This window comes from Dermacentor albipictus, chromosome 4 (assembly GCF_038994185.2).
Source record: "Dermacentor albipictus isolate Rhodes 1998 colony chromosome 4, USDA_Dalb.pri_finalv2, whole genome shotgun sequence".
Lineage (NCBI taxonomy): Eukaryota > Metazoa > Arthropoda > Arachnida > Ixodida > Ixodidae > Dermacentor > Dermacentor albipictus.
In genome coordinates this window covers 145,710,225-145,723,566 of record NC_091824.1, presented here as the reverse complement: position 1 = coordinate 145,723,566, position 13,342 = coordinate 145,710,225, and the positions used below count along the sequence as shown (strand labels likewise).

General features: G+C 44.0%; 1 protein-coding gene across 1 annotated transcript in view; it reads left to right on the top strand.

Moving 5' to 3' along the window:
- Positions 1-13,342, top strand: part of LOC135902177 (atrial natriuretic peptide receptor 1-like) — a 243,877-nt gene that overhangs the window by 209,445 nt on the left and 21,090 nt on the right. The window contains exons 12-15 of the mRNA XM_065432127.1: positions 62-299; positions 2,898-3,053; positions 9,228-9,396; positions 12,235-12,384. Coding sequence (XP_065288199.1) covers positions 62-299; positions 2,898-3,053; positions 9,228-9,396; positions 12,235-12,384 — 713 coding nt within the window. The remainder of the gene's footprint in view (positions 1-61; positions 300-2,897; positions 3,054-9,227; positions 9,397-12,234; positions 12,385-13,342) is intronic.

Sequence of the window (13,342 nt, the reverse complement as noted above, 5' to 3'; positions counted from 1 at the left end):
ACTGCGTTTGGTGAGCATAAAAAAAAACGCTGCGTAACGTTTTCTCTTTGCCATCTCACAGGACATCCTGGAAAACGAGGAGATTAAGCTGGACTGGATGTTTCGCTTCTCCCTCATGCACGATCTTGTCAAAGGCATGGCGTACCTGCACAACAGCGAGATTCACAGCCACGGTAACCTGAAGTCGTCGAATTGCGTGGTCGACAGCCGTTTCGTGCTCAAGATCACAGACTTTGGGCTGCACAACTTGCGCGCCTACGACGAGAACGAGAACGAAGACACTTACGCCTACTGGAGGAGTAAGTTGGATGAACTCATTGTGAATGATCGACGTCGAGCTACATTAGAGACGTGATTGATAATTATCATAAACCAGCGGTCAAGTATTTACAACTTGAAGCAGAGGTTGTGGAATCGGCGCTGTTGATCCGTGCCCATCGCCGTGCGCAGCACGTGGCACTGATGCAGCACGCCCTATACAGGAAGGCTGCGGCATTCCTTACGAGGCGTGGCATTATTATATTGTTGAGGATGTGGTTGTTAATGCTGCCGAAAGCTACGCCGCATCAATAAGGACAGACTGGAGTATGAGGGCGCCCAATATGTCTAATGACTATGTGAGGAATAAGTGCTACATAAATGTGTTTTTTTCGAGCGTGGTAGAAAATCGCAAATTCAAGCAAAATTACCGCGCGACTGGTCGCTGGAAGCACATTGCGTGTATTTGCAGCCTTTTTTCACACTGGGAAAAACACATATGTAGAACGAATTGAGCAACAGAAAGCTGTATCGGGAGCCTTTCATACCGCTCGACAATTTTCTCTTTCACACTTTTCATCTAAATATAATATTTGAAAAGTTGGTTATTATTTTAAGACTAATTATGTAATTAGGTGGAATGAAAAAAAAATTGAGTGTCTCCGTGCGACCGCAAAGAACATTATCTTCGTTCTGTCCAGCTACGTGGCATTCGCATATTTTTAAACTCTAGCTAAAATTAGCTGGGACACCCTGTATAAGAAGGCACAGAGACCATATTGAGACCAGTATTGCCACCTAAACATTATCAGCAGGGGCGATTATTCGGAATACCATTTCAAGAGCACTTCTCAGAGTGACAATAATTGCTCGATCAACGTTAATTGGTAAATCAATCACCGTTACAACAACGATGGCGTAACGCTCTATATATACAACACGCCCTTTACTTATACCTCAAAATTACGTAACGGATATACTTCAGCGAGTTCAACCCCGTGAAAGTTTCCTAAATTCAAGTTCGCAAGGCATGCACTCGCAACTGATTTGCGTGCTTCGCAAAAGCAGTTAGCCCTGGTTTATCAAAGATGCAACACTGTTATAGAGAGTGCTCCGTTTAAACTCTAGCCTATTGATGTCACCACCATCACCTTTGCATCGCCTCTATACATCATGACCACGACATATAGATTCTTCCCTTACTTCGTTTCCTGCTCTCCTCCTCGTCCTATGGTCATTTTTCCCCTTTCCCCTTCCCTTTGCAGATAATTCTGTAATCGCCTACATGTAAGCCGGTATAAATCTCGACATTTCATTAAAGAGCTTTCTCTTCCTTTTTCCTGGTGTACTGCAACTTTTCTAGCCGCGTCGAGCCAGCACTGTGTTAACTCTGATCACTGCACGAGAGTTTGTGTCACTGAATGTGAAACCTCTGTAAATGTTTCATAATCACTTTTTAAGGGTAATGACGTTTTAGGGGATTTTTAAAGGCATTTACTCATACTATTGATCGAGACAAGCTTTTGAATACCACAAGTTCGCTCTATAAAATGTTTCACCGCATAGGGCTTTTCTTTCCCCCAAGAAATTGTCGCCATCTGTCTTCCTTGACTTTCCTTTCTTGAAGGCTCCGTGTTCGATAGATTCCTGTCGAGAATAACATGCCGCGCTTACAACGCGCATACCATTCGTGTTCTGGAAGTACGGGGCATGCAGCGTCAAAGAAAAAAAGGAAATTCATGCAGGATAGACAGCGATTGTTGTTCGGGTACAAATACGCCCAAAAGTGTGCAAAGTGTATTCCTTATTGTCACTGAAAGTTCTAGTTTTTCCTCAGACTATGAATATGATGTACACGCTGAAAATTCACCTCAATGACAAACTGCAAGAAAATTTCGGGTCACGTTAAAAGCAGCTTCAAATGGAGTAGACATTGAGCAGTCTCTATGCAAGATTTGATGTTTGATTGACGAGTTCACGCGTCACGAAAGTCTGATGAACATATGCATTTTTAATATCCAAACTAAACAAAAAAAGCACCATCATCGCCGGAAGTGACCCGTGACACTTCCCGCATGTCTCCTCGGTGCGCCCTCCGAAATCGGGCACCGCCCGTGGCTGCCTGGGGTGCGCTGAAAAATCTCTGAGGTGACGTGCTGGGATTTTTGTAATATCCGCCCAGCACAATTTGCACGCGTCGTCTGCTTAGGTGCAATTTAATAGTGGATAATAAGAAAATTAGACAATTACCAGCCCTGTCGCTCTGTCAATATCGCTTCAGTAGTATCGCTACTAAGTTATTATCTATTTGCCCTCAGTGAAAATGTATTGCATTTAGCCTTAAGCTAAACTTCTCGCTCATTCCCTCTCGTTACTTCTTGCTCATTTTTGTCGATGAGGTGTATTTAAGTCCTTGTGAGAGATAAGTGCAGTAATGTCACCAGTGGCATAGCTAGGTCGTCTGGCACCCGGGGCCCTTAGCTCTTCTGCCCTCCCCCCCCCCCCCGGGTGTAGTCGAGGAGGGCGAGTATATCGACAATTTTCGGGCGTCTTCAGACGTATATGACACCCCTCCCCCCCCCCCCTTGCTACGCCACTGTATGTCACCCAGCACTTAATGTGTCATTTTATTTCTACAGGGAAGTTATGGACAGCACCAGAGCTTCTACGATCCCCGGAAGCCCCCGTCAGCGGGACGCAGAAAGGGGACGTTTACTCGTTTGCAATCATTTCGCACGAGATCGCCGTTCGCCAAGGAGTTTTCTACTTGGGAAATATTGACATGAGCCCCAAAGGTGAGATTCGCAAGCATGAGCAGAAAGTTATGCCGCGGAGTACGTAAATCACATATTATGCTTAATCAACGAAGTTCAGAAAGTTTTCAGCTTGTGTCAACCCTTCTTCGCGTCTATTGTTTTATCATGCAATGACAGGTCGCTAAATGTGGTAGCACGTGCTTGGTGCTGAACATAATTGCTCGGCTTTATAGTAAGTAATAGTAGTGGACTATATAGCATTCAGTATTTACTCGCTTTTTTGTGTGCTACTGCTGTGGATTTAAAAAAAAACAATAAATGGCTTTCTTAATGTCTGAGATATGTGTTGCTTGTTAAAATGTCCTCCTTCTGATTATTTCTAAAGAAAGACAGATGCTGTCAATAAGTCCATATGTTTTTCGGCCTTGAGCTCAGCGTTTTATTTAATCTTACCTATCTGCTTAATAAGAATTATACAACAAAGTTTAATTTTCTCAATTAAGACAGACGCGCGAATAAATTTCCCTGATACGTCGACGTGCGCCCATAAGCTGCCGCTGATCATGAAATGAGAAAAAACATAAAATGGCGCTTCGCCGTACCTTCACGTAAAGCCCCTGAATCTTAAAGTAGCCCCAACTTCCTGTAGCAACTTCCGGCTTCGTTCAAGCGAAAAAGGTACAAAATGCGCACACCCGACGCGCCACGTTGCATTGTGCGGATGTGGAACTTGAACAGGTCAATCAGTTAGTTAACGTTACATCATAGCCTTTCGCTGCTTTCTCTTTCCCTCTGGGCGAACAAGCAGGAAAGAGCCTGGTTTTCCTGTTTCCGTTCCAATCTTTTCACTCGCCGCGTGGACAACGTGTTGGCCGAGCGGCCAGCAACGGCACCGCGCAATGACACGGCCACGGTGCAGAACACGGGTGAATCAAGTGAACTCTATGCGTGCGAAAGGCGAACGAAAAAGGACAATGATGCGCCCCAAGCGCGTGTCGTCTCCTAACTGCATGCTCTTGGAACGAACCAGGACGTGCACTGATGTTATCTTCCAATCGCGTAGCATGGCGAAGAGGTCAAAGGAAGGGAGAAAGAAAAAGTGGAGAAGGAAAGGCAGGGAGGTTAACCGGTTTAGCTCAACCGGTTTGCTACCCTAGACGTGGGAGCGGGATGGGGGGGGGTGAAATATGGAGAGGAGAGAGAGAGAGAGAGCACATAGCACAGCACACACATCGTCAGTTACAGTCCATCATTCTTGCGTAGTACGTGTCATCGCTGTCACAGCCGCTTGTCCAAGCCCGTCTCTTTCAAAAACCGAAGTAGTCCCTCCGTCGCGTTAAGCTGCGACGTCTTCAGTCGGCGGCATGTGAAAATCGTTTCAACTGATAATGGTCTATTGTCAAGGTGAACTACAACGGACGCCAGGGACTGTCTCTGAATATTATATTCAGGACAGTTGCACAGAATGTGTTCCAGTGTCTCCTCGCAAAGACAGGCATTGTAGAGAGCGTTGTCGGCTAATCCAATGCGAAATGAGTAAGACTTAGTGAATACCACCCCTAGCCATAAGCGATAAAGCAGAGTGGCCTCTCTTTGGCGGAGTCCAGTTGGTATACAGAGATGTATCAAAGCGGGCAGGTGGCTATTGACGATTGCTCCAGTTGGTCTGGCTGCTTGGTGTGCACCATAGAGAGAGCGTGATCTCCCGTGCAAGCATTTGAATAGGCTGGCTGCGTAGATCCACGAAAGTGGTATGGCGTCTTCCTGTGTCAAAGCTTTTCGCTATCTTTGGGAGATTCAGGGGGTTTACCTTCACGTGCTGAATCAAGCTTAGTGACTAAGCATGCGTCATTCGTTTTCAGGCCGCGAATGTAAGCTATAGCATGCGCGCGGAAGCCAGTGAGGGAGCATTTTTTTTCATTTCAGGAGCTTGTACTGTTGGCAAGTGCTCATTAAATAAACAATCATTGTAGATTTAAAACAACGTTCATTTACGGATTGAAAATTATAAATCTTTATGCCTTGAACTGTGTAGCTGCCGTCGGGAGCAGTATGCAGATAACCGAAAGAATATGTTGTCGAAGTAAAATAACCATTATTATTAAAATAAAAAAATGAAATATAAAGTATAATTGCCATAACTTATAGTGAATGAATCTGCTTACTCGGCTGGCACCTCTAGACCGCCTGCTGACTAGAAAGATAACTGGATCTTTTTTTGTGTGTGTGTACTGATATGAAGTAATTAAATATCCCTGCTAATCGTACGTTTCATTGCTGTGCTCTGTTTAGTTCATCGTAGCTGGCCCAACAGCCTTTTCCACACTGTAGGCTTCCATATTTCAAGCAACAGCGCCTTGACAATGTTCCTCCTGCTGCTTCAAACAAAAACTTACGGACTGTTAAACACACAATGTTGGAAAGTCCAACTGCTTAAACGAAACATGATACATGAACCCAGACAAGTTCGTGTTTATGTCATCCATTTACTCACGGTGCGTTTAGCGAAGAAGACCCCCGTATTATCCACAACGATTGCATTCGACTAACACGAATGCAAGGGCTCAGAGCGACAGCCTTGGTTTAGGTCGCTGCGGATTCTGAGATGCGGATATCGTTCAGGAGAACCGAACGTCCAAACTACGAAACTACATTAGGGGTGGGCTTACCAAGCCGGGACACAATCCTTTATCGCCTTGGTTGCAACCAGATCCTCGAGATCTAAGATGGCCATTCTTTGCCGGCAGACCCTGCAAAACAATCGCTACAAGGGGAGATCATCAGCACACAAACCGCGACCGCTTTTCTTCCTGGCGACTATTCGGGAGCTTTGCGACAATCGCTGTGAGCCGAGACGCTCTGATATCGAATGCTCGACCGGCTGCGCCCAGCGATCCCATCGAACCGCTTGCACATAAAGATGACCATTCTTACTATAATAGACGCGAAAACGGGCCTCTTCACCGAGCGCCGTAAAATACATGTTCCGGCTTCTGGGTATAATAATGAAAGGAAGCTTGCCGCGAAATATCTTTTCACTTTATTTGTTGCTCATCCGTGTTTGCTCGCTCTTCTAAAACATGTAAGCCTCGACTTGTTCGCACTTAGGTATTTGCACCAGAGTCACCTTCGAGATGTTAGATGGGCGATGATTACGTCATCGACTTTACAATAAGATTCACGTAGATTTCACGCCCATGATAGAATCGATATTTAAAGGAAGTTTCCATGAATCGTTTCCTTTATATGACATCCGAAGAGCCGCATAAGAGTTCAATTCTTTATTTCCAGCTTAAGCAATTACTTACCCATGCGACAGCTGTGTTGAAGTTTCAAACATAATGATGCGCATTTAACACTTCGATTGACACCTCTGGCGAACATGTGATCGGTCAATCATTCCGGCTAAGTCTACTCGGCAAGGCACCCACACCCAAACTAGACAAAAAGGCAAGGAAGCTAGCTCCGCATGTTAGGCCTGAGAAACCTTAATGCGATACTATTATCAGGATTATCAGGATTGCGCTGCCTCCGCGATTGGCGTACTTTACGATGCACATTAAAGTTCAGCAATAGAGATATCCTATCGTGCACTGGTGTCGGCATCACCAAATCAGCAACCTTTATTACACTGTCTCCGGAATCAGCCAACTATGTTCAACAAGAAACCGAGCTTCAATTCAAAGAAAGAAATGAAAGCTTCAATTTTAACAAGTACCCGTCAGGCAGCTTTAACAAACTTATACAAACGTAAATTTCGGCATTATTGGAGTCATAATAGGACTTGCAAAGCATTGTCTCAAAAGCGTATGGTTGAACTTGTCTATGTTCGCTACCAGTTACCATTAGTTTATCCACTAAATCTTCACGGATGTCCCTTGTATCAGGGTCTCTCAGATGTTCTGTGGACACACTCTTTGGTCTTTACGCATGAAGCAGCATAAACTTTGGTGCGCTTTCACGGGTATCTTTCCGTGAAATAACATTGCCGATACCTTTATGTTGCACAGTCAAGTACCACATGAAATTTGTTGCCTGCATTGCTTTGGTAATAATGTGCAACGCAAATTAAGGGCCAATTATTAAGACTTATATCTTTCTAACCTAAGACCCATAACACGCCAAAGCACATTTTATTCCCCTCACTACCTGGTTCATGAAAGAATGCAGTATTGTGTATTGTGAATGTGTATTGAAAAAAAAAAGTGTAACTGTCTCCTCGAAAAGCGAACGATGCTGCCTCTGAACTGTTTTCTGAGTTAACTTTGCAGACAGGTAGTATGAATGTATAAGCGTATCTAATACTCTTTAACAAGCGTTTAAATAGATCATGGTTAATAATAGCAGCGCACTGAAAACGAACACAAAGCAAAGCGTAAACACAAAACAAATGATGTCTATGTGTTGTTTCTACACCTTTCTTCGTCTTCATCTTCTGTGCGCTCTTACCTGCTACGACCCAATACCTACTTCCCATTTGTAGATCCTCTTCAGTCCAAATGGAATTCTTCCCCGATTAATCACTAAATGTGCCAATATCTCGACGGCATTTATTGTGGATTTCCGCGTGTGCAGCCGACTAGCGATGATTCAAACTCGAAGAAGTAAACGTCCAGGCCAATTCAAAGCCACCACCAATTTGCTAACCTCCTCATTACCTAAGAAGATCGAGTGAACGCCTCAGAAAGGTGTTACTTCGGGCTTGAATCCCCGGACCTGGCCGAATTGTTCTTCTATTGCACGGCTTACTTTCCCAGAAACCCATAGGGACTTCTTTTGTAGGTACGTCTACTGTATGGCAATATTCTTTATTATGGAAATTTCTCCATCTTGCGGATTTCCGCCGAACTGATTTGCCTTAGTTATGCTTGTCATGAAGTTACCAATATATATTGAAGGTCAACCATGCAAGCAATGCCTCAGGTTATTTCTGCCCTTCTAAACACTTGCCTCCCTAGAGCAGGCGGTAACACGGACGGAAATAGTATTAGTAAATTCAGCTTCCAGAACACTTGTCCAGAAAGCAGGAGCTGTCTCCTCGGAAGTGCGTTTCCGCTGTCTATTGTAGGCCACTGGTTCGAGCTAGCTTGCTTGGTGCATGCATTGCCTAACAAGCTGCTTACAGCTACTAGCGTTTCTCGCTTTGCTTTCACTGCTTCCACAGCTCCATTTTATCAAAAATACCCTCATTTACACCCATTAGGCACCAGTAGTTGAAAAGGGGTAAATACGTGCCTTATCACTTCCTCCGGCTTATCGCGTGCTACAGCGGCTGCCCCTGCAGTACGCTGACAGTGCGACCAGTGGAGGGAGCAGTAAAACTGCCGTTATGCAGCTTTTATCTTGACAACCAATGCACTTATGCGTACGTACACCACTGTGCTTATGCGTTCAATAAATTTCTGATTTCTATGTCTGCTGTGGAAACATTGGCACAGCTTTTTGAAAGTTCTCTCTGCCCAGCCACCTACATTAGACGGTGCAAACGCATGCTACGGCACTCCCACCTCCCTAACTTTAGATAAGTACGTCTGTACATTTGAGAGTAACGCTTCTGTGATTGTTTATTGCTCCACCAGATAAAGCGCCACCAATATAGCAGCATAGCGGCACATATCGTTCACGAGAAGTCGCATGGCTGGTCCTCTTCTTGCTTCTCTAATGCATTAGCCGTGTGCACTGCTTCGCTCGGGATTCTGCCGAGCAGAGCATACTGTTTTGTAGGCAGTACGTCTCGCAAAAAAACTTCTAGTTCTTTTTTATCAGACGATATATCCGGGTTTTAGTAATTGAGAAATCATAACTCAAAGAAACGCGTGTGGTTTCTCGGAATTAGAGCCAACTGCGTATGTGTCTATAAAAAATTTTCAGCAAGAAAGAAACACGTACGCATACACTATTGCGATAGCATGCGTGCCTGAGATACGCCATATATACACGCGTGATTTTTCTCTTTTAAATGTACCTCTTCCTCTTTATCTCCCTCTCTCTTCTCTTGTAAAAATTTTTAGCCCAATAATGGCGTAGCTCATATACATATATATATATATATATATATATATATATATATATATATATATATATATATATATATATATATATATATATATATATATATATATATATATAATCTTGGTTATACAACGAGTACACTAAGCTGTGTCTGGGAATTAATCTCATATCTAACATGCAAATTTTGTTTTCTCTCCCCAGAGATCGTGGAACAAGTGATATCTGAATCCAAACCCCTTTTCCGGCCTGTGTTCGACGAAGTCGAGTGTCCGGACGAAGTTCGACTACTTATCACAAAATGCTGGGCTGGAGACCCAAATGAGAGACCCGACTTTCAGTCTTTGAAACCGCTTATCAGAAAGCTGAATAAGTAAGTGGAAGCAATAGAAGAAGTTAACTTGCATTTTTGTACAGCCAGCGCACGCACCCTCAGTTTGCTGTGCAAGCATTCAGGCCCTGAGCACTTTTTTACGAACGGAACTTTGACCCGTTCACGAAAGCAGTAATATTATGAAGATACTGTAAACAAACATGGATATATATTCAAATACGAGCAACTCATACGTCAAACAAAGCGATGCTCCCTTAAGGTATTCTTGCACCCATAGAAAGACCTAGGAATCTGGTTCCTCATTGCTGCAAATCTATCCAAGACTTAGGAAACGCTTGACCATGTCCGATGCAATTCGTTCACTGTAACAGAGCCTTTTCAGACACTTTGCTATATCCGAGGTTAGCACTTGTGCAAGTTGTGTTATATGCACTCATGTTCCTCTATACTTCTCTGGTTCTATTCAGCCGGTGTCCGACTGCGCGTTTGAACGGCCTGGTGATGCAGCCGCTTTATAGTTGCTATGGTGATGGCAACCGCAGTGATCACAGTGTAGAAGAGCTGGACTATCACGTTGCTGCTACACCGGAAGAGATTCCGGCGAGTGGGTCGTCGCCCGTTTTCGCGCGAAGAGTTTCCCGCGGGTTTACTGGCGCTAGTGTCGCCTAACCTTTCCATGTTGAGCGTAATCGTTACCCGTGCCAATTGGCTATTATCTACGAAGAAAAGCGAAAAGAATCTATGACATTTACTTTATGAAGAGCATTAGTGCACACTTTATTTCTGATTTGGGACACATGATTTCGGCAGCGTTCCCTAATGGCCGCAGCATTACAACGTGTTACATGATAGCGTAATAAGCGGCAAGTCGGATGCGAGTAGTGGGAAGTAAGCCAGTGTGCCTTGTCGCATGGCTGGAAGCACTCCTGGTGCTTCAGGTATAATTTTTGCAGTAATCGGAATAAATATGTATGTATACGAAAAAAGTAAAAAAGCAGCAGCGCGGATAATGCACGTGCTATGCACAGCTTTTGGCTGGGAAATAGTTGTATTGAGTGATCTGCCTAACTTAGGATGGTATACAGAATAAAAGTATGCTGTCACTCGTATATTTCATAATGCAGTAGTTCGTAAAAGCCACCTCATTTTTACGACTTGTGTCTATTTCAATCTACGGCTTTCGAAGTTCCCAACATCGTGATCATCGGTCGCTCAACGCACCACTTAAATTTATGCCTACGGGTGTGAGTGGGCAGGGAGTTAAAGTTAATTAAAGCTTAGAGCCCCTGTACCACTCTGAACTAAAACATTTGTTATATAATGGTAACTGTGTACTAGCTTACAGTGGGAATACACTGCAATTTTCTGTTTTCCAATATGATGCCTTAATAGCAATGTTACAGGCATTTGATGAACGACTACGCGGCCACACCAGTATCGTGCTCGCCTTTGTTACCTTCACCAGGCGAGGACACCATCTTTCCTGCAAGCCGCGTACTCTCACCCACTCTATCATAACAAATCTGTTAAGTGCTGCGACAGCGACGGGTCGCGTCAGGCAACAGGAAAGGAGAATCAAAGGAAGGGCTGCTCCATTGTCCGCCCATGATCGCCCTAAGCGCGACGCCCGCGGAATGGGCGTTTCACGCAAGGATTAGTGGCGCACACGGGGCGAGCGTCGCTTTCCTTCGCAGAACACAGAGCCTGCATGTATGCTTTCGCCACGTTGGCGCTCTCGTTCGTCGATCAAATAACAGCTTTTACTCTTGTGTCGTCTCGTGTATAAAACCTGCTGGTCATATGAAGAATCGGCCGGGCCGGGAAGAAGCGGAAAAGAGGCGTGCAAGATATATTTCTATTTAGAGTTTTTGGACGTTCCTGTCGCGCATAGCGCAACTGTATTCACCATAGATTATCCTTCTGCACCCAGGTACCTGTGTTTCCTTAAACCTGTTCAAAATGTGAGACGTTGGTTTAGGGTTGGTACAGAACAATTCAGTACCAAAGCCGTGTGTGTGTGTGTGTGTGTGTGTGTGTGTGTGTGTGTGTGTGTGTGTGTGTGTGTGTGTGTGTGTGTGCGTGCGTGCGTGCGTGCGTGCGTGCGTGCGTGCGTGTGTGTGTGTGTGTGTGTGTGTGTGTGTGTGTGCGTGTGTGTGTGTGTGTGTGTGTGTGTGTGTGTGTGTGTGTGTGTGTGTGTGTGTGTGTGTGTGTGTGTGTGTGTGTGTGTGTGTGTGTGTGTGTGTGTGTGAACATGGTTTTTACTTTACATGTATTTCGGCATATTGGCAATGGAGCTGAAGGCACTGTCCGTATTCTTTGCTACTGCATTGTAGCCATAATTTATTTCATGTGTTAATGCTTTTAATACAAATTACAGTGCCATTACTGAAGTTGTGGTTTTATAATTTACACGTTTTCAGTTGGATGTGCTTTCCCCGATTCCCATTTTATTGAGGTCTTTCTAACATTAGAATGGGGATTATTGAATGAACGAGTCTTCATTCCACTTCATTCTTCATCATTCCACTTTATCGCGAAAGCACTGGTGCTGGGGGCTCTGACGTTGGTCTGTACTAAGCTATTTGTTTTGATGCAGCTGGCCTAAAGCAGATTGTCTGCAGGAACCAGCTAGTGAAACAGTATCATGGGTAACAAATCTTAACTTAGCCTTCACGCCTTGCGTCATCCGAACCATCGAACGTTTTGACTTAATCCTTGCCGTCTCCCAATTGCATTCTCCTCTCATGTGTGTGCTTTCCGTTACAAATAACCTTTGTCAAATCAGCGATTCGTTAATTCCCGGTACATTCTACACATTCTACCCATTTATTGTAATATGTAATAGGAATAATCCAGAACGGATATATTTTACTACAGAGAATCCGAGAGCGGGAACATCCTGGACAACCTCTTGTCACGGATGGAACAGTACGCCAACAACTTGGAGTCTCTCGTGGAAGAAAGAACTGCTGACTACCTCGAAGAAAAGAGAAAAGCCGAAGATCTACTTTACCAGCTCTTGCCTAAGTATGCGTTGTGTATTTATATTTACCCCAGTGCTATCGGTAGTGTGACGTCTGCAGAGTGCCAGCAATATATGAGTGGTTTACCGCTTTAATCGTGGACTAAACAAATAGCACACCTGTTGACAAATCTTGGCTGCGTCCTTTTAGATCACTCTGACGAACTGTGGTAGCGTAATCTTTCAATACTAAAAAGATGTGCTGTGAAAAGTCTTAAATTGTTGATATTGTGTAACAGAAGGTCCAAAGCTACAGTGCTACCTTGATAACTGACTACACTTTTCTTTTTCTTTTTATTATTTCCTCGAGGAGCGCAGGACTAACAAATGTTCTACTTTAAATTTTTAGACAGCCATACACTGAGCAAAATTACGTTTGAAATATGAATGCACAGCATGCCACCCGTTCCGGCTTCCATACATTGACAAAGGATGTGCTACAGGGACTTCTGATCGTATCGCTAGTGCGTTGCTGCGACAAGAAAATCTGTCCCTGTCATTTTAAACGGTGCTTGCTGCTTACCGACGTTATCTTCATGCATTAACATTTGGCTCCTCCGGAAACACTGCCATTCTTTAAAATAATTTTGCCTTTAATTTTGAATATTACCTGAAAGTGTGGATAGAGAACGCTAACGGAGAAGTAAACGCTGCACCTGCATCGTTAAGCGCCACTACATGCTCAACACACTTCGATTTTTACACTTTTTGTTATTTACACTAACGGATGAAAGTGATTCAAGCACTTTCGGTTATGAATAAAGGTAAAAAGAAGGACACCGACCACTGAAAGAATATATACAGTCCGTCATGATGCGTCCCGACCAGACGGGGCTTCCGTCAAAACCTCGACTTCAATTTCGGTTATGTGAAGAATGTGCTTATTCAGTTTAACTGTTTACACCCGACATTTTAAAGCTTTCACATATTGTTGACATCATTCATAACGTCTCTCTATTTGGG